Source organism: Typha angustifolia, chromosome 15 (assembly GCF_048772165.1).
Source record: "Typha angustifolia cultivar Huaian chromosome 15, ASM4877216v1, whole genome shotgun sequence".
NCBI lineage: Eukaryota > Viridiplantae > Streptophyta > Magnoliopsida > Poales > Typhaceae > Typha > Typha angustifolia.
Window position 1 is genome coordinate 6,122,524 of NC_133253.1, and position 21,851 is coordinate 6,144,374.

The 21,851-nt window shown below is 38.8% G+C and overlaps 3 protein-coding genes and 1 long non-coding RNA gene across 17 annotated transcripts; 1 reads left to right on the forward strand and 3 right to left on the reverse strand.

The window, feature by feature from the left end:
- Positions 1-1,540: 1,540 nt before the first annotated feature.
- LOC140776952 (cation/H(+) antiporter 19-like) lies at positions 1,541-4,605 on the reverse strand. 2 transcript variants are annotated; one of them, XM_073120820.1, is made up of 3 exons: positions 4,524-4,605; positions 3,976-4,232; positions 1,541-3,887 (listed from the first exon to the last, which is right to left on the reverse strand). In XM_073120820.1, exons 2-3 carry the CDS (start codon positions 4,195-4,197, stop codon positions 1,650-1,652), a joined length of 2,460 nt encoding a protein of 819 aa, XP_072976921.1. In that variant the 5' UTR covers positions 4,198-4,232; positions 4,524-4,605; the 3' UTR covers positions 1,541-1,649. The 2 variants fall into 2 exon arrangements, with proteins under 2 accessions (XP_072976921.1, XP_072976920.1); XM_073120819.1 differs by lacking the exon at positions 4,524-4,605 and having other exon boundaries at positions 3,976-4,443.
- A 3,692-nt stretch (positions 4,606-8,297) lies between these two features.
- Positions 8,298-9,703, reverse strand: LOC140776953 (expansin-A8). Its single transcript, XM_073120821.1, has 3 exons — positions 9,413-9,703; positions 8,743-9,061; positions 8,298-8,652 (listed from the first exon to the last, which is right to left on the reverse strand). Exons 1-3 carry the CDS (start codon positions 9,552-9,554, stop codon positions 8,346-8,348), a joined length of 768 nt encoding a protein of 255 aa, XP_072976922.1. The 5' UTR covers positions 9,555-9,703; the 3' UTR covers positions 8,298-8,345.
- A 1,801-nt stretch (positions 9,704-11,504) lies between these two features.
- LOC140779505 (uncharacterized) lies at positions 11,505-16,654 on the forward strand. 13 transcript variants are annotated; one of them, XR_012107352.1, is made up of 5 exons: positions 11,505-11,695; positions 13,521-13,593; positions 16,001-16,160; positions 16,349-16,436; positions 16,518-16,653. It is a non-coding gene; the product is annotated as an uncharacterized lncRNA (long non-coding RNA). The 13 variants fall into 13 exon arrangements; XR_012107357.1 differs by having other exon boundaries at positions 16,007-16,160; XR_012107353.1 differs by having other exon boundaries at positions 13,307-16,160.
- An 8-nt stretch (positions 16,655-16,662) lies between these two features.
- LOC140779503 (germin-like protein 5-1) lies at positions 16,663-18,608 on the reverse strand. Its single transcript, XM_073124589.1, has 2 exons — positions 17,788-18,608; positions 16,663-17,356 (listed from the first exon to the last, which is right to left on the reverse strand). Exons 1-2 carry the CDS (start codon positions 17,906-17,908, stop codon positions 16,815-16,817), a joined length of 663 nt encoding a protein of 220 aa, XP_072980690.1. The 5' UTR covers positions 17,909-18,608; the 3' UTR covers positions 16,663-16,814.
- Between the last annotated feature and the right edge of the window lie 3,243 nt (positions 18,609-21,851).

Below are 21,851 nucleotides of genomic sequence, written 5' to 3' on the forward strand. Positions count from 1 at the left end.
GACGCTACCTCGCAAAGAAATCCCGCAGGTAAGGAGGAACGAGAGGAGAGAAGGAGGGGAGAAATGGGGGATTTTAGTTTGGTGAGCGATCGACGCCGCCTCCGACAAGCAACAGTGCACGCGCACAGATGCGTAAGCAGCACGAATGAGACCAAGTCGGGGAATTTGTGAAATTTAACAGAAAAATAACCTGAAACTCCCCGATCCCTCCCCACAAATCCAATCGCGCGACTGTCGTTTTACGAAAAAGCCCTTCTCCGCCGCTTTTGGAAATTTGATCACAAACCACCGAACGTTTTGTTTTTATTATCTTTTACATCCCTGACTTGTTTGTAAATATTTGTTATTCTACCCCTATATTTTTTGGATTTAATGCATATTGTCGTGTTATTATTTTTTTATCTCTAATTCTTTTATGGATGGTTAAATTAACCATATATATATATATAAATTAATTTTTATACAATTAAATAAGTAATTTATTAAAATCAAATGTCACCTCTCCACTTTATAGCCAATTCCACTCATTGCCTTTACTTTTCTCTTTCATTTTCTATCTGTCATAATCATAAATACCATCCGATAATTCCACACGATAACTAGATTTTTAAATAAATTTGAATTTAGTCCAATCAGAGTTAGATAATAATTAGGTCAATTTATCTTATTTGTTATTAAAAAGGTGGAGTATATTATCTTAATCTATTTAATCTATTTATGATCCGACTAATTAATTTATAATATAAAAAAAACTTATAATCTAAATAGCTTATTTAATAATTCGTATTACTCGATAAAATCTAAATCTCCTGTTTAATAGATAGTGCCGGTGTTTAAAAATTTTGACCTATTTAATAAACGGATTATTCTTGTGCTTTGCTTACTATGGACAAAACCGTCCAAATTAGCTAACTTCTCCCCCTCCATCCTCTAAGTTACATCTTACAACATATTCCAAAGTATTGCTATCCTTGTATTTGATTCATGGTTCAAAATAATCTTAAAAAAAATGTGGTCAAGGATGACTCGATATCCTCCTTTCTTGGGTGGCGCTTCTAGATATTGGATTGATTCAATATTCGACAAACTATTCTTCCATCTATTCATTTGGTCAAGGAAGTGACATAGAAGGCGACCACAATTTTCTTTCTTGTCATTATTATGGATTCTTGAACGAAAGACTCAAGACCAAATCCCTGACAGAGTTCACACTGCCATCTAGAACTGACATCGGTTTGCAATTTAGAAAGATGCAAACCAGTTTTTTTTTCTCTTGAGATAGAGACAAAAACTCTCGCTAGTTTCGGCCATGGATTCCCTATCAATCCACAATATTCTGGGAAAAAGAAGTGGATAAGTTAAATTAGAAACCATGTCATACTTGGGTGCAATGCGTCACTCTCAATAAAAAGAACACCACATCCTCATTATAGATTCGATTTTTTTTTTATAAATATTAAGATGAATAATTGGTAGAATTTTCACCGGAGTATATTCGTATGATTTGAGTCTAATATTTTTTTTAAAAGAGTTTGCCCAATAAAATTACTATTATTCAATCAGAATGTTTCTTCTTCTTTTTTTAATGAAAAAACTCATTGCATCACACAATGAGAGAAGTATGATTCAAATAAGACGTCCACTAGTTTCTAATGGTGGGATTCTACAAGGTCGGGCTCCGGCGCTACGGCGATGGGCGTGTCCGGCAGATCGTACGACTCCCCCACCTCCTCCACCAGCTTTGACCTCGCCACCGTCGGATCGAACTGCTTCACCACCAGCACTGAGGCCGTCGTCGAGAACTCCGACGCCGCCAGGTAGCTTCCCACCGGCCCCAGCTCGGGGCAATCCCTCACGTCCGCGCTCAGGGCCATGCACGGGGGCATCTGCCCCACCAAGAAGAGGTTGCTCCGCCCCACCTCCTTGACCGCCGCCACGATCTCCGCCTTCCCGTTCACCACCTTCTCCTCGTACTTGATCGAGCCGTCCGACGCCGCGGCGACCTTAGATTTGAACTCGGCGAGGGCAGCCTCGTCGGCGGAGGCGTCGTTGTCGTCGATCGCGATGCGCACGCTGTTGCTGCCGATGTTGACGTTGCTGAAGACGAATCGCAGCACGGTGAGGGCGATGCCGGGGTGCTCGGCGATGCGGGTGGAGTAGGCGAGGGCCTCGCGGTCGTCGCGGCCGCCGAAGAAGAGGACGGCGACGGAGTAGGAGACGTCGCTGGAGGAGACCTGGGAAGCCCCACCGAGGCCGCGGTCGACGAGGATCCCGACGGAGCAGGGCGCGTGGCGGAGGACGCGCTGGTTGACGTGCTGGTAGTCGTGGCCGAGGGACTCCATGGAGCCGTCGATGCGCTGGAGCTTGTGGAAGGGAAGGAGGATGAAGGCGACGCGCTTCTGCTGGGCGCTGGTGACGACGTCCTCGTGGATGGTGTGGAGGTCGGAGATGGCGGTCATGGAGCGGATGGTGACGTGGCTGAGCTGCTGGTAGGCCTGGAAGGCGACGACGATCTGGTCCTCCTCTGATTGGTGACGCTTGTTATTCCAGAAAGGGAGGCCGTTGCGGCGGGCCTTGTGGACCATGGAGATGGCGGAGGAGCGCTCGGATAGCTCCATGAGATGCATTGCGTAGACCACGATGCCGCGGCGGCGCGTGCCGCGGGATGACTCGACGAGGTTGATCATGGTCGGGATGTTGCGGCTCCCGTGGAAGCAGGCGAGGACGCGGAGCTCACTGGCGCTCTCAGCGCTGCAGCTGATGGACCGGTGCTTGTAAGGGGCGGCGCGGCGGGCGGGCTTGTAGATCCCGGTGACGATGGGGGTGGTGATGAAGGTGGTGAAGAGGGCCATTAGCACGAGGATGGCGAAGGTCTCGTCGTTGAGGACCTTGCGGTCCTTGCCAATGTTGAGGACGATGAGCTCCACCAGGCCCTTCGTGTTCATTAGGAAGCCGAGGGTGATGGCCTCCCGCGGGGGGATCTTCGCCGCGAGGGCGACGAGGACGGTGCCACCGATCTTGCCGACGCACGCTGTGGTGATTACGAGGGCGAGGAGGCCCCACGATTGCCCGCCGGAGATGGTCGCTACATTGGTCTTGAGGCCGCTCGAGACGAAATAGAGAGGGAGGAAGAGCCCGGAGATGAGGTCTTCGACCTTTTCGATGAGGACACCGGCGAAGGGCCCGTCTTTAGGGACCACAATGCCGACGACGAAGGCGCCGAATAAGGCGTGGATGCCGATGGTGTCAGTTACGAAGCCAGCCGCGAGGACGGTGGTGAGGGTAGCGCAGATGTAGACTTCCTTGACCGGTTCCCCGTCCGGGGAGCGGCGCGCCATCCAGTTGAGGACCGGGCGGACGGCGACTGCGACGAAGACGACGAAGCCGGCACCGGTGAGGAGGACCCAGAGTGAGACGAGCGGTGAGCCGGATCCGGAGAGGGCAATGGCGAGGGCGAGGAGGATCCACGCGGCAACGTCGTTAACAGCGGCAGCGGACATGGCCATGCGGCCGAGGTCGGTGGTGAGCAGCTTTAACTCCGCGAGGATGCGGGCGAGGACGGGGAATGCGGTGATGGAGAGGGCGACGCCCATGAAAACGAGGAAGGGGCCCTCACGAACCCCTCGGGAGACGGTGGAGCGGAGGACAAAAGAGGTGCCGATGCCCATGATGAAGGGGAGGGAGATCCCGGCCAAGGCAATGGTCAGAGCGCGCTTCCCCGTGCGGCGGATGGATTGGAGGTCGAGCTCCAGGCCGACGAGGAAGAGGAAAAAGAGGAGGCCAATGTTTGCGAGCGTATCGAGCACCGTCAGGCTCTGTTTCGGGAACACCGCGTTCAGGAATGCGGTGCTCCGGCCGAGGGCCGATGGCCCCAGAATGATACCGCCCTATAGGATCATAGTAAATATATAAAAGAAAAGGAAGAAGAAAGAAAGAAAGAAATAACTTGGATACGATAAAAAGAGATGGACTTACTATGATCTCCGCGATAACCCTAGGTTGACGGAGAGGACGGAGGATAAATGCTAGAGTCCGGGTGAGGGCGACGACGAGACAAATCTGAAGGATGGCCAGCGGCAGCGCGTAATCCAACGGATTATCCCCTTGCCAAGACCCATTGGACGTCGCCTTCATCGGCGTAGGGCAAGTAGTCCTCGTCGTAGCATTCGTTGCCGCCATTGCCATTGCCATCGCCATTTGAAATCCTTTCCTTTTCCTTCTCTTCTCTCTCTCTATCCCAAATAAAAAGGATTAGGATTTACAAGAGAGGAGAGAGGAGGAGGAGGAGGAGGAGGAGGAGGAGGAGGAGGAGAGGAGAAACAAATTAAAAAAAGAAGTAAAAAATAAAATAAAAATCGATTGGTATTAGTAAAGAAATCAATGCAGTATTATAAACGGGTGCATGCAATATTGTGTCCTCGTCTCTCAATTCCTAGTTGGAATCTAAACAAGGGAAGAATCCAATGTATCCAACTAGGAATTGGAGCGTAGAAACACAACTGCATCAAAATCGAAGCACCGACCTAAAGTGTGGACGTCCGAGAAAGAACTGGATTCGGATGTATATATATAACAAGTAATAATAGTGGATTAATGAGATGATTTGGTGCATCCCGTCTTCCTCGCTCTCTCGCTCAATCTATTTATAGAGGAAGAGAGAGAGAGAGAGAGAGAGCCTTTTAATCCAATAATTAATTAATTAATTTATACCTCCGTATTAGTTGTTCTTTCACCACGGAAAATGACTAAAATAGCCCTGTAGAGTCCTTAACCCATGATATAACAACTCGGTTGTGTGATAAAGAGGATAATAGAATAGAGCAATTAAAAAATAACCTCGAGGGCATTCAAGTATAAATAAATAAAATTTAAAGGCTATACGCGTAATATGCAATTTAGAAGGGCAGGCACAAAAAGAAGAAGAAGAAGAAATAATTAGGGACTCCAATATTAGGGAGGCCTTAATAGCCTCTTAATCACATAGATTAGGATAGCAAGCACATCTGGATTCCAGCGTGATCCCAGCCATAGACGTTTAATTTCAGATCATCCAAAGGGGGACTAAGACGGATACGTAAGGGATATAAATTTATAAACGGGATAACAAATATATCCATCTATTAACACAAAATATATTGGATAACACACGATGCAATTCACTAATTTCTCCATGACAGAAATTCTCTTCTAATTTTTTTTGTTGCGGAGTAATACGCTATGATTAGATCGTTTATGATAATTGTTTATTTGCTCGTACTAATCATTTGATTAAAGTGGATGCATTAATATTAATTTATCTTGTTAACTTGAATGAGCAAAGCATCTCTCATTTAGTTTTTTTTTTTTTTTTTTCACTTTCATGAGAGAATTTTAGTCTATATGCATATGCTGGGCATGTAATATTTTTTTGATAGACTTAAATTTAGGTTTTAAAAATTTAGAAGGTGATTCGTACGTTTATATTCTTAAGGTGGCAAACTGATACTGCGTCAAAATGCAAGGGAATCAAATGTAGTTAAACATAAATTGGAGTTACCCAGTATCTTATACCTTTCTTCTACTTTTGTGTCTTTTAGTTTTGTAAGTTTCTTTGCGTGTTCTAAATAAAGTTTGGAATGACATGTACCTCTAACTACTGAGTTGGCTGCATAATTGATTCAATGAAAACCAAGAGCTTAGTGAAAATTTTAAATAATGTCTTAGGCCTTGTTTTGTTTGAGAGTAACTCCCAAACTTAATTAGTTAGTTTTAGTTCTTAGTCTCGAGTTTTTTAGAGAGTAAATTTGATTAGATATGAAAAGGATAAAAAGATGTTTGGTTACTAAACAAATTCATGAGATGTCTTAAACTCAAAGCAAACAGGGCCTTAAGCAGTACTAGATTGATATTGTCTATAAATTATAGAGTTGGATTATATATTATAAATTTACTGTTGAAGTTTGGCTCATATCAAGAGTTCTAAGCTTTAGGTGTGAGAGCGTTCGAATAGGCTCTAGAGGCATTCGAATGCTAAAGTTTGAGAAGATTTGTAGTATATAGGCGTTCAAACAGTTCCACAGGAGTTTGAACGCCCTTTTGTGTTATAATTTGGTATTCAAGTGGGTTTTTTTTAGCCTCAAGCAGCTCTAAAAATAAATAAGGTTTAGAATTTTAGCGGTGTTGTATTTGCAAAAGAGAACCTAAGAGAGATAGTCACCATTGTATTGAGGGAGGTTAGAGTTAAAAAAACTCTTTGTACTTGAATTTGCATAGTGGATTGAAAATTGTTTCGCCTCATGGATATAGATACAATGCTGAACTACAAAGATTTTGTCCTTCTCTTTCTTCTTTGTTCTTTGTATTTATTTGATATTTTTATTTATAATTAGCTTGAGTATTAAAAGATTTCTACATCTGGCATTTTGATTATAAATTTTTTATTTGGTATTAAAATTAGCTTCGCTAATATTTAATTTATCCTAATTTATTACTATTCTTATTGAATTTGCTTTTGGGCGTTCGGAATCACTTCTTCTTCACCCTTTTTACATTTAGCACACCCTTTTTGACATTTAGCACAACCTTTACTTCCTGAGTAATGATTATTACTGCAATGGTTAAATCTTTGGACATTCCTTTTAGATATTCCTTGTGTATTATATAACCCCTGAATCCTGACAGCTCCTATGAGGAGTAATCAAATGACTTAATTATTTAAAGTCCTCAATCTTTTCCTGCCATAAAGCATTTTTTAGCATCTTCTCCAGGAGCCACTAGTGTGAAGGTAAGTCTGTAAGCATCTGATTCCTCCATTGTTAGGATATAATTAACTATCAGTTTGGAATGTGCAGGCTTGTTGCTTCTCACTGAAGGGAAACAACCAAAGTTGGGGCAGGGGGCATTTTGATGATGAGAAATGCCAGTATTTTATGGTTGTGAATGAACTTAATCGAAGTATTTCGTTACGAAGGAAATGCCAGTATCTTCTTATGCATCTTTCCTTCTTCACTGCATAATTATCCTCATCTTGTAAAAAAAGTTATGCTTGCTTTCCACTTTGGTTCCACTAGTCCTACAAACCTTGTTACACTGACCCCACCATTAAGACGAAAGAATATATTCTCTTCTATAAACTCAACATTGCAAACTAATTTCACAGTCCTAAGTAGCCATGGTTAGCTATCTTGCGCAGCTAAAAACTCTTAGGACCAAGTTCAATACTCACACTTTCTTTGCTTGGCCATTCTCCTATGTAGTTGTTCTGCTGCTGCTTTGCTCTCTAATTCCAAAAGTTTTTGTTTTCTTCTCTCCACTTTTATTTTCCACTGCAGTGTGTTCTCTGGCAATCTACCTGTTTATAATGTCGGAGAGGCAATCTGCAACAGTAGTAGTGCTTGACGATGGTGAAGAGTCTGAAGTCAGAGTGCTTCAAGTTTATGATGAAGTGAACTTTAGCATATATAACAATCACATTGAAGTAGGATGTTTTTTGATCAAGCCAGAGAATGGATGGATGAAGAGTGGAAAGGATGGAGATGAGAGGATAGTATATGCAGGAAGGCTGAAGGCAGAACACCATTATGGTATGTTTGATGAGGATGTTGAATCTATGAAGATAGATAACCTGGCTGAAGGTGCATGGAATTACTACTTCGGAAGGTGCTCAAAATGGAACCGAAGAAGGGGTTTTCTCGAGGAGGAAAGTGATCTCATTCAGATGTAAGTTAAAATCTTAGAGCATTCTGTACTTTTCCATGGAAAAAAAGTATTCAAAAAGAAGCTTGCAGTCACTGACTACTTATTTTTTGCATGATCCTCGCATTGATCTAGGTAAATTTTGTCGAAGAAAATATTTTCGCTACGTATGCTGAAATGATGCTGATTATTACTGTGAACTTGGTACTAAATTAATGGTGAGCTGAGATGTAATGTTCAGTATGAAATGTTTGCTGATAGGCAATTACTGTCTGTTTACTAGTTAGTACTCAGATTTTTAAGTTCAGCGAGATGTTTTCGGATCGAGATATGATATGAAGTTGGTCATTTGACATCAGCATCTGATGCTGGAGGAATCTCTTTTGGTGGCAAAGATGCTTTGCTCCTCAAATCAGCAAAGAAACTGCTGCTTTAGCTTTAACTATAAGTACAGTACAACATACAATTGAATGCAATACCTCAAACATAAGTTTGAGCTTTAGCATTTATTCTAAATACAATCATGTTTTACTAGGTGGGCTACCTTCAAACTTAAGCCACAGCCTAAGTAATATAAATCTGGCACAAGTAGTACAGTTGAAAATAAAATTAATAAAAATAAAAACACTGAAGAACATGATAGTGGTGTGGTAGTCAATCTGCCGTCCCTTTTAAAATTGGATCGAGGTGGCGTAAGTGCTGCCGAACTTCCAATTGGATGGCGCCACATTGTACGCCGTCTTAATCCGGCCGTCGTCGGTCCGCAACCGGAATGACAGGCTTTGTCCATTGAGGTAAGAATTGCTCTGCCAATTCATGCCCCAGTTTCTGCTCATAGGCATCCAATCAGTCCTAGATCCTTTGATCCAAGCAGCAGATATTACTCCACTCCTTGCTACATTGCTAAACAAAACCAATTCAAAGTAGTCCCTTCCATTTATGGTGATCCTGATACCTCCATTCCTTTGGCATTTAACCCTGCAACACAATGATGAGAAGACTATTAGTCTCCTATGAGAACCTCCTGCTCTGATATTACTATGTACTTAAATAGTTTAGATAGATTACCTCCTGTAAAAGACTGGAACAATGCCTCCCCTGTAGATGGCAATGGTCTCCCAGGCAGGCTGAGACATGTCAAAGTGCTTCCTTGGTGGGTTGCACCATCCACCATTGTCGTTGGGCAGATCGTAGTTTGGTGGGCAGTAGTTGGTGGCTGTCACAGTGATGTACTTCCCCTTCTTGCACCATGGAGACTTCCTCCCATCACAAACTATCTGGAAACAAGCACCACAAGACCCACCATTGTTGAACAGTGCAGTGCTCAGTGCTGCATTGTTGATCCCATACCCATCACTGTATAAGTTGCCATATCCACAAGCTCCACCTGCAATTATTCCCACACAAATAGCTACTTAAATACAGGACTTGGGTAGCATTAGCAATAGCATAATTCTTTTCATTTTTGTTTTTGGGTTAACTATATTTCTGAACTCCTTAGTATAGGGATAAAAGAGAAGCTAATTTTCTACCGAAACTGTAAGACTTGAGGATTTCCACAGCCGGTTGCTATACATCAAAAGGAGCATTTTTTTGTTCTCATCCTTTTAAACAAAGTAATTTGTCAAAAGAATTAGAATATTCTGGGAATTTATATGTAAAAATACATATGGAAAGTACGAAGAGGAACAAGGATAAGCTTTAATAAAGTGGTGTCTTTGTTGTCTGTAATACTCACCCATAGTCCCAGAAGCATCACTCCCTCCATAGAATGTAGCAGATGCAGCGATCCATTGGGCTTCCAATCCTCCAAATTGAGAGATGAACAATGTGAAGAATAGAACAAGAGCAATGGCATAGCAACTAGTAGCCTTCTCCATCTCACTTCAGAGAGAAGAAGAAGAAGAAGAAGAAGAAGAAGAAGAGGAAGAAGAAGAAGAAGAAGTGTAAAGAGAATTGGAGAAAGGAGAGGAGAAAGGCTTCTACTGCTCTGTCATTGGCCATCACCACCTCCTAATTTATAATCTCAATCTAAGCTCTCAATCTAAGCTCTCCAACTACCTCAATTGTGTATAAAAACTCCCATTTGCACATTAAAAAGGAAAGAAGAAAAGAAAGAAATCACTGAAGCATGAACAATACTCTACTGTTTAGCATCTCACTAAAATTAAGTTGACTTTGGTGAAGCTAATTCCTGCATATGGGAATCTCTTGACTTGCAATTGCTTTTCTCCTACCACTATACGTTTATCTATTGCGACTTTGCAAGGAGCTCATGGAGGTACGAAATCGTACAAGTCCATATGAACAAGGCATGGAGAATTAATGCAAGCGAGTTAATTTTATTCAAAGTCAACTCTAATCCTTCTCTTTGTCCACTAACTTATCTCAGCATTACATTCCAACAATTCAGTCAGATATATAGAACATGCACTCCCGGATAACAAGGAGGTCAACAATCAATGCATGTGAAGTTTAACAGGGAAATTTTGGCGATCATTTGTAATTCTAATCCCTCCTCTTTGTCTATCTTTTAAGTATCAGCACTTTATAATTATTTTAACTAACTACTAATAATCATAGATTATGATTTATTTTCAACTCTAAGAATAAAATTGATTAAAATACCCTTCAGAAAATGGCCTTGAAAAAAAAATTGAATCTTGTATTTAGAGATTAAATGTAAGGGAAAAAATAAATAAAGACGAGGGTATAAGAATATAGTAACGATAATTTATCTCAATACTAATTTACTAATGATGGCAATAACTATAATAATTAACTATCATTCCAGTGATTTTTTTTTCTCTTTTTTTCATCCATTATAAAGAATATTTTATTAATTTACTATAATATCTTATAAATATGTTATTTTTCATATCACATTACAACCGAATATTATACTAACTTAAACTAGTATAAACTTTCTTACATAAATTTCAAATTGAGTATAACTGAACTAGCCTATCTTTATTTAGATATCATCTCGTTAGAGATTGGTTAGTTGAAGATTGAATCATAAATGGTATTAATCAGAAAAATCACTAAATTTTCCTTTAATTAATTAGGACGTTATTAATACTGCACATGGCTAGGTATATATATCTCTCTAACTACCCTCTAATGATCTGCCCATGTAGATGGAGGTGCATATAATATATTAATATATACACAGCATAAATATTATTATTTGACTTTGACGTAATTTCAATTATAATCAACTTATTATTATTATTATTATTATTATTATTATTATTATTATTATTATTTTGTTATTTTGAATCGTTCAAACATGCACATGATGAAGTTTAAGTGTGATTCATATTGCATGTGGATCTTATAACGTAAGTCAACAGTTTGACCAATCGATTAGCTTCTAAGCCGCAATGCAACACAATTAAGTCACTAGTTCTTACACGTTATTTCAATGATTAAGAGATGGTGGCCACTAATTAATCCATTATTTTTGTGCACAAGTTGGCCTTAGCATTCACATCAATCTTTGGGTAATCCACTGGGAGAGAAGATTATCTGAAAAATTTCTTAAAAATACCTAAACTTTGACGTTCCACCTTATATATTTTAATTTTAATTTCTTGAATCATATAATGGATAATTATAGATACAAAACGTAACTAATATTTTAAGAAGATATTTTTAATAATTTTTTTATTATGATTATGATTATGATTATTATTTAAATTGGAGGCCCATAAGCGGGCCCAGCCCATTAATAGCGTCGGACCCAATTGGGCCTATTCAATTCACACAATCTTGAACACAATCTTCCCTCCAATCCTCCATCAATTTCTCCCGTTTCCGCTCTTTCTTCTCCCTCCACTTCCTCCTTGATAACAAATCTGCGGTTTTCCCTCCAATTATTCCACACCAGATGATCCAAAACCCTCACCTTTCCAATCCCAATCCCAACCCCAACCCCAACCCTTCGCAACCCGTGGCCAATCCCAAGTCCGCCGTCCTGGGATCGACCGTGCAGAACGCGGCGTGAGATTTTTCAAGAGTACGGTCGTTAGATACCTTCGCAATCCTATTATTCTTAGCCTCAGTTTTGACTGGTCTCTTGTTATGTTTAGTGGATGAGGAATGGCTTCTTAAGTTTTGTATGCGTGTTGAATTCTCCTGATCTTACTCGTCAAAGATCATTTATTTGGTTTCTGCTTTCTGATTGGTAAACACAGGGAGACTAGTAGTTAGGATCTTCTTCTGGCTATAAATATAACTTCCTCTTGTTTTTTAATCATTTGAGTTGCTCATCATTGATTATATCTTGATTGCTTCTTTGTTGGTATTAGATTGATCTTATCCGAAGAGAATTGATTGGTGATGTCTAGAAACAGCGGCAAGATTTGAATATCTCGATCACTAGTCATAGGCAGAGATGTGCTCTTTTTCTACTCACTAATCTGTATATTATACAAAAGATTTAGTTGACACGTATTTGGATTTTTATTTCCATCTGTCTTGGGTGATTAACTGCATTTTTCTAGATGTATGTCAGCTTATTTACCACTTCATATAACACACTAATGACATTATGGCACCCAAAGACTGCATGTGATATAGTCCTTTATAGGTATCCATTCAGTAGAATTGTATTTCCATATCTTCCTATTGGGTTTTTGGAAGAGATTTCTGCAATACCTTCAGCTTCCATAACATCCAAGATTTAAGACGAAACACTAATTGGTCGTGTCCTATAAGGCTATAACCCTAGATCTAGAGAATTGTTGCAACTTGCAAATGGTAATTTCTTCCCAAAGGTTCATTTCTTTTACTCCTCGTTGGTGCCTAGATTTTCTAATCGTAGATAGCACAAGATGGAATTTTTATGTCTTGATTGTTTACATTGATAGATATTTCAATTGTTGACCTCAAATCTTGACATTACCTTGAACTTGCTGGTTAAGGAAATTAAATGATTTACTATCATGATTCTCAATTCCTATTCTAGAGAAGATAGTCAATGACTTGAAATCAACAGCTTAATTTAAATTTCTAGAGGCTGGTATTATACAGATGTGGGCTTTTAACAAACTATTGCTTGATCTCCAATTTTGGTAGTCAAATTCTATTGTTAATGCTCACAAATACATAAGCCATGCTGGAAAGACATATTTCCTTTTACAATTATGGTTAAGGTCCGCAGAGAAATTTAATGTTTTTGTGAGTGCTTGATTAATATTCCAAACTTTGATAACCTTAAGTATTAGCAAAGAGCCCTATTTTGCTAGACAAGTTGCATAAAAGTTACATTATAACACAGGCATGTACGAGAACACTACTGAGAAACATGAGAGTTGTTTCTATTCCATGAGATCTTACGTAGGTACATTTTAATATTTTACCATACCTTTTGTGGACATACAAGTTTTCACTAATTGTCTAAAAGACTAAGGTCACACTTTCAGTTCTCCTTAAGAAGCTAAATTCAAGTGGGAAATGATTGTAATATTCAATACAGCTAAGCTGCTATTCCAGAAAATGCTGTAGCAAAGTGTATTCTATATAACATTTTGAATGATTTGATTTGCCACCTCCCTCCTAGTAGCTGTTGATTAGATGGGTTTATTCCATGATTTCCATCACTTTGAGTTCCACATGTCATTGACAGAATTGCAGGTGTATGAGCTTTTCGATCAAACCAACATAGATACTAACTCTGCAGCCTGTTGCTTGCTAGACTGAAGGAAATGACTTGTATTTGCTGTTAGAGGGTATTATGAGGAAATGGGAATTGAAGTTTCTAACAGATATGACACTTAGCAAGCATGCGACTTCTTGTCTTTTGTTTTGGAGAGTCTGATAAATTCCATCTTATGTTTCAGGGAATGGTTTTCTGCATGATGTGATTTTCTTCTGCTATTTACACTGTTAAGGATGTATGATTCTTTACCAAGGGTAAGAACGTGTTCAATTTAAAGACTTTGTTTTGTCCAGATTTTCAGTTTTATGAGGCATGGAATATGATTCCAGGTCAAACTTGTATTATTTCCCTATGAACATGAAGGACTGTATCTAGTTGAAGTTATGAACTACTTGGTCTATGCCCTTTGTAAATTGTGTGTTCTAAGGACCTAATATTGATAGCATAGGGCCGAAGGTCTTCTTTCTCTTGTAACATGTAGGATATTGGTGTAGCATGGGGTATGGAACTTACAAGGACTAAATATAGATTCCAAACTGTTGATACAGAAACTGCAGCCTGAAAATTTTCCCTTGCACTAATTTCTTTGAAGGGTCTGACCAGTATTTACAACTGTTGATAGGTGTGTTGGAAAAAAGTTAGGACTTTGGAGATATACATTGGAAAAATGTCTAGTTGAAGCATTGTTATGACTTAGGGAGATATGCTTTGGCCAAATCCTTTTGTCAATAGATTCCATTAAATTTTAAGACTCTGTTAGTATGACCATATTCCTATCTAGTATCTACTCTCTGCTGATAAAACCCTCTGCACCTTGCCAATAAACGCGAGGAAGAATCAATTCTGTTTTAGAAGAATATGCAGAATTATGATATTTTATTACAATTTTCTTTATCTCCATTTCTTTCAAGTAAACAGTATTTGAGTGCGTACTTAAAAATGGCCATTATATCTTATAACAGTCTGTCAAGTTCAACTTGTGGCTTTTATTCCATATTTTTTCCTTTTGGAAAATCATCGTTCTGTTACTGTGGATTTCACAATCAGCTGGATCACTATGCCGCATAAGTTGTGGACTAAGCATAAAGTGGTGCTTCTTAGGGACTTCATATAGATAGCCCAAGTTTGGTGGTTTATTGTAGTTATCTTTGCTACTATCATGCAGAATAATAACTAGCTGAATGATAAGAAGCAGAGGAATGTAATGAGCAAAACGAGTGACTTTCATATCGTTAGCACTTAGCACACGTATGATTAGTTTGTATTGTTGACGCCTATAGGCTCTGACTTCTGCTTGATTCTTTTTTTCTTTTTTTGAAAGGATTCAAAAGCCTGATTTATGCCATCTCATTCTTTTAAGAGCTTTTTATGCAGTTTGCTCTGTAACAACTAATGACCGTACTCTGTCTTGTGAGAAGGTTCAATTCATTTAGCTTATTATAAAATTTGTCTTCCTTTTTTCCATTGAGAATACCTTCTTCGAAGTTGTAGTTTCCTAGACAGTCATCGAGATGTTCTATCATTGGTTTTGCTTTGTTTGTCATTATGGAACATTACACGGTTAAGAATCAGCTAAATGCCAATGAACTCTTTGTCTGTCCTGAAATGCTGCATCAACGCCAAATACTATGACAATTCTAATTCATTCACTTTTTTGCTTCGGTGCACTTTTTCATTTGTTTAGTGCCCTTTCTAATTGCATGAAAAGTTTGTCATGGTTTCTCAATTGTACATGATTGTTCTCTCTTTTGGGTATTTGCGAGCATTCTTTTCCTTCTTTAACATATGCAGTGGTTTACAAAAGTTTTTGGTGTAAATTAAACACAACATCTGTTATACCTGATGCAAGTCCTTAGAAGCATCAACCTGGAAGCACTCAAGTGGCACTTCCTGGTTGCTTCATGCTTTCTTCTATTCTTTCACTTTTGAGTAGATTTTCTAACACAAACTAAAATAGGACAAGCAAGAATAAAAAAAATCTAACGAGATCTTCACCCCAATTTATTCTTTCATTTTTGAGTAGATCTTGAAATGCAAACTGAAATAGGATAAGCAAGAAAAGAAAATTTAACAAGATCTGAATCCCATTTCTGTAATTTGAAAGTCTTTATTTAGAATAGTTCCTTTCTTTTTTCTGTGTTTGAGCTAATACCTATTTGCAAGAGCAATCAAGACCTCATAGATGTAGTGTCTGCTAACAGAAGCAGATTTTAATTTTTTATCAATGGCTATGCATTTCATTACTGGATTCAGGTCATCAAAGGATTTGCATCACAACATGTTCCATTTCTACGGTTCCTTTTAATATTTTTGAGATTCTTTAGTTTGTTGTTTCTAGGTGTTTCTTTAGTTCCTGATCTCTCATACTCCTTTGTGAGCAACTTTTAAGATGGTTTTAGTTATTTGTTACATATCACGAAATATCTATAGACCCCAAAAAATTGCATTTATTTATTAGTACGTAGAACCAAATGCAGTTGGGGGACAATCCACAGAAAAAAAGGAAGGTATCATTGCATGCTGATAACTTGTTGTTAAGAAACATACAGAGATTTCTTTTATGGTATCCATTGTTCCGAATAGTTGGGATATAATAAATTACTGCTGCTTTGAATTCAAGGGCTGATGTTTTAGTCAATAACACATAATTGAAGCTTATAGTTGCAGTCAATAGTGCCAGCATTTTCAAAGCTTTCGGACCACTTGCCGTTTTTCTGGAGGGAGCCCTTATGCATGAGCCCATCAACTCTGCTGCAGATTCCCGTTGAAAGCTGCCAAGAAAGATGGGTGATAAGGGAGAATAAAAGAAGAAACATGTCAGGTAACAGACTCTCCTTTTAGTGATGGATTAAAGTTTATAACTTCAACATAGTGCTTAGTCATTACTCCTCAGTATGGGCAAGGGACACAAGATTTGAGTAAAGCCCTCATCTCAAGTAAAGTAGGACTATTTTGCTTTGTGTATCCCATTCTTCTTGGTCTGGCTTAAGAGATTGCTTTATGTTAAAGTGACAGTGATGTTGGTGGAATGCGGAAAAAGGAGGTGTTGGTTGCGCTTGTACAGCCCCTCTGGTCCCCTCTCAATTACTTATCTCTCGTGAGTTTAGCTTTTTTCTTTTTTAAAGATAATTTCTTTGGCAATTTGTCTATTTCATGATCTGATATCATATTATAGCAGACCTATATCATATGGAGGGCTCTTATGCATCTTTCTTCCAATCAATTATATGTTATATTGAAAGTGGAGAACATTTCAGCACAGAAATCATTAGAACGTCGGACGCTGCAGAAAGGTTATCATGGGCAAATGATTGAGGTAAGAATGAACAAACTATATCCTGCCACCTCACACTTCCAAATTATTATCAGTTCCCATCCCCTTGGGACTGTATTCTACCATACAATGCAAATAAACACTTTTACAAGTAGGTGGCAAGCTTCTTCATACATTTGGATCTCCTCAACGTGTGATTTGTTAACTCTTCTTGGGGGCAAGGCGGGACTTAATCTTCTCCACCTCTTTGGTGCCTATCTGGAATGCCTTGGTGAGGACGTTGTCCGGCACCGGCGGGTTGGAAGTAAAGAGTGTGACAGCAATGGACTGGGTGCCTGGGAGTTGGCTGTTGAAGGCGGAGATGACTGCGGCGGGCACATTGCCGTTGTTCTTCTGGAAGTGGACTAGGCCGCGGGGGAAGACAAAGGTCTCACCTTTGGTGATGGTTTTCGCCACCAGCTTGTTCGCCGTGGTGATAAAGCCGACGTCGAGGGTGCCTTCGAGGACGAAGACCATCTCGGTGGCACGGGGGTGGGTGTGGGGAGGGTTGAGGCCACCGGGGGCGTAGTCAATGCGGGCCATGGACACCCCCAGAGTGTTCAACCCAGGGATCTTCTCCACATTGGCTCCAGTCACAAGTGAGCCCATGGTGTTGTTGGTGGCGCCGGGTGTCGCCAGCCCCTTGAAGAAGAAGTCATCCTCAGTCACATTCGCCTTGCAAGCAAATCCATTCACCTTCACACCTGCAGAATGCACCAAATTTCGCGAAATGATATGTATCAGCATAAGAGAAACAGAAGAGGTTGTTACATGAGTGGGGTTTCTTATTCTTCTGTGATCTTATCTAATGAGGGGATGTCTGATGTGTAGATCAAAGTGGAATTATGAGAAAATTGGAGGATAATCTATTCAAATCCATTCACCTTTGCAGCCGCAGAATGCATCAAATTTCGCAAGATGATATGTATCAGCATAAGAGAAACAGAAGAGGCTGTTACATATGTGGGGTTTCTTATTCTTCTGTGATCTTATCTAATGAATGGATGTCTGATGAGTAGATCAAAGTGGAATTATGAGAAAACATACATATAATTGGAGGATAATCTATTCAAATACTTATATGGAAGTATCATACATATATGCAGAAGGGATGTCCTAAGTAACTTGGAATTACCTGAGCTGAGATCTGCAACACAGATGTCTTGGAGCATGTCAGGATCAGCAGCCAGAGAGGGAGCAACAAGGAGGAAAAAGAGGGTAAAGGCGGCAAGGAGAAGAGGAGAAGACCTGGCCATGGTGTTCAGGTTGTAACTTGTAAGACTTTTTGTGAATGTCCTAAGAGGGGAAGAGGAAGGTGTGTATTTATAATATGGTTGGATGTCGGGTCTTGCCTGGATTGATTGAGTTGGAAGAAGAATTTAATGTGTGAGTGAAGGCATGGAGAAAAAACAAAGTCCTTAGAGATCACGAAAGGTGGGGTGGGACTTGTTTAGAGGTTGTTGGAGCAATAAATAAATAATAAAGTGAGAGAGATCCAAGGCATCTAAGCAGACAGATCTGGAAAATCTAGATGATAAGGGCGAGTAAGGGTTATTAGATAGTATAGATGTTTCCTTTATTTTCCTCAAATTTCCATTTTAATTCGTCCATTAGATAAAGATGCGGAGAGTCGAAATTTTAGATTGGTCGGTTCAGCAGTCATCTGTCAATTGATTTTTAGTTTCACGTTAAGTATCGGGAATACAAGGTACGCATGTTTACTGTTTAAAGATGCTTCTTATACTTTGCAGTATATACTCTAGAGAGGATAGTGATGTTGTAATGCACGACTTTGACATACATCCTGGAGCTACAAGACTCGCGTTAAATTAAATATAGCTTGCAGTTTGCATTTAATTGATTACATGTATTACATTATTACTACTTTTTGATAGCATCAATTGAAAAGTGGGCTCATGTAACAATATGAATTTATTAAAGTTGTGCTTATTGTATTTTTGGGGGGCATTCTGGCAAACATATATCTATCTATCTATATATATATGCTGGTAAGCTTGGACCTTTTTCTTTCCAAATGATGGTCATCTTTAGTAGTTAGATGCAAAAAAAAAAAATGAAGGTGTAATTTATGGTTTGCTTTTGCAGTTGTGAAAGCTTAAGATGCATGGAGATACAAGGGAGACTGGAGAGTATTACGAAAGACAAACATCTGGCATGCTTCAGCTGCACATTCCACACAATTCTTAGGGTGCAGTCCAAGCTTTACACTCACCTTTTGGCCCGGTAAGCTTCCAATCTGGCATGCTCCTTAACTTTTACTAGCATGTAAATTAAAAGGAAGGACCACTGGTATCAAGTCAATTTTTTTTTTAAAATTATAAATATACAAAATAGCTAAGATGGTGCTCTCATCCTATTGCTTGGTAATTGTAGGCTCGACCTGTAGTCCAATGGAAGTCAGCATTGTCTTTCAGCTCTCTTTCAATATTTTGCTTCCTTAATTTATGCAGCAAGACAAAGGGGCCCAAACATGGCGAAAACCCCTCCATGTAGGTTTTCTCCTTTCTTATCCCTCTTTTCCTCTTTTTACTAACATCCCTAAACCCTAGAAATTTTTTTGACTATTTCAAGTCCTGTTTTACATGTTTAATTCATTTCAAAATTTAAATACGAGATTATGTATGTTTAGAATCCGATAACCTAATCAATAATTTTTTAAATATAGATCGCTCACTTGATTGACGATTTATATAGAAATCCCAAATCTTTAAAAAAATATTTCAAATTTGAGAGACGACTTATATAGAAATTTCTCCGCCCAATACTTGACAAAATTTTTGGATGATTTAAAAATTTTATACTTATATCTAGATCAGCGGTTTCTAAACACACTTTATTTCGTATTTAAATTTTAAACCATAAAACAAATTTCTAGGTGGGCTAGTTTGGCAAAAAAAACAGACAAAAATTCTGGTTTTATGTCCACGACAACTTATATGTGATGTGACTCCCTTATTTTGCCTCTAAATGACTATCAATTTACAAGTTAAGGTAGTAAGTAGTACATAAGAATGGGTTAAATAATTCTCTGATGTATATAGATTTCCTACATGACAGATGTTTAGATATTCTAAGAAACTGCTAGAAATTGTTTTGCTCAGTTAGGTGGTCATGGAAGCTCCTTTTTTCGAGGTTAGTTGGATGGTCTTCTTCTCGTGTAGTCGATTCCATTAAATCAAACAGACAGTGATCAAGACTTTATCCTTTCCAGGAGACGATGAGCCGCGTACGTCAAGGTAACAAGTATTTTGGGCCTCCTGGAATATGATGCGAGTCCAATATGGCCCATTTGAACAACAGCCAATTGTACAGGCCGTATTGGTCCTAGATTTCAATAATTATATATATAAAAAAAAAGTAGTGAGCAGAAGGGTTTTCTGCAAAAGAACATCTTTGCATTATTCATATATCGCAAAGCATTTCATGCCATATTGGAACTGGAACTATAGCCGTAGCTCTTGGCAATTTGACTGGTAATATTCACGATCACCGTGATACAAGGAAAAGTTAAATTCTTGCACTTCATAAATCATCCATGCAACAAGCATTTCTAGCAAGTGTGCCAGTCTTCTATGCTGATACATGGTTGCATTTGGACAATATGAAAACTAGTGCTCAACTGGAATGTACTTGCAGGGATAAAATCTATATATTTGGACGTCGAGAAGAGCACACTGATGGTTGTACTGGAAGAGCCAAGGAAGGTGAAGAAGGCAGCGTCGGACCGGGCAAACAAGCCTACGAATAGTTGAATGTCCTTTGCCTTCCTGCTGTTCTACATGCAGGCCAGTGGAAATGGGCAATGCAGTGGAGATGGCTGGACAACCGCGAGGATCTATATATGCACCGTCCTTTGATAACTTGTGCATGTATATGTTTCTAGCTAACTTTGTTTTATGTTCCTTACTTAAGATCTCAAAGTGTCAGAGATATTTGTGAGCTTTTATGCATATATCCTCCATATCTCTCGTGCAAACTGGATGCTTGCTTATCAGTTGTTGATTGAAATGAAAGTGATAGTGCGTATATTTGTGTAGCAATGTTGGAAACCTATGATTGATCCGTTATTGTAATTATCGAGATAGTAACAGCATGCAACTATATTGTATTTTTGCATCACTTATTAGCATTGTTGTCCGCAGCGGTGCCATACACATTGTTGATATGTTACCTAATAGCTAAATTTTTATAGTTATCTATGCTCAAAACTGGTAGAATCTATTCGTATTCAGCTATATTTGGTCATTTAATTATTGGATGATTTAATCATGTGGGCCAGACTATATATCAAATATCATAATATTCTGGCTTAAGTTTGATAAGCAGATAAAGAGTGTATCCAGATAGCCACTATAAAAGATGATTATATATATATATATATATAAATAATAAAATCCATATGAATTTACACCCGTAAAATAAAAGATATTTAGCTCCCTATGCTTCAATTCTGTGTATAAGTAGGAGAATGATACTGTGGGTGATGATATTTAGAATATTAGACTCTTTTCTTTCTCCATCACATTACTTTAATCACTTTTAATACATTAATTCTATTAAAATCTATGGTCGGCAACTAAGCCAAGAATCTCACTTAGTACTCCAATCCCAGTAAGCATACATCCAGTGGGATTTCCACCCAAAAGTTAGCCAACTAATCGACTTCCATCTAATCTAGAATCTATTAATTAATTTGGGTCAATTAGGAAAATATTCCAAGAATCCACCATAATTTGAAAGCATTTATAGCTCACATAATGATAAGGTGGCTATGATAAGTCGATAAACAATTAATTCGACTCTTTCTTTTCTTCCAACATTTGTTATTCTATGTTTCCATATATTTATAATTTATATTTTTAATATTTGCAAAAGAAGAAATAAAAAATCCTGTGTTATTCCTTAATCAAAATCTCGTTGTAGGAGAAAGAAAATTGGGCCCGACCAATAAATAAAAATAAGTTCTTCTCCTCCAACCTCCTTCCATTTGTTAGGCTTTATCTTAAGTTTGATAAGTTAAATTAGGTAAATATATATATAAAGAAGTTACGAGATTGTATAAAATATATTAATTGGGTGAGGATATTTTATTAACTTTAATAGTGCAGTTAACTTATCTTAGGAGTTTTATTAAGTTCATTAAAATATCTAATAGCATAAGGTTTAATTAGTTATAGA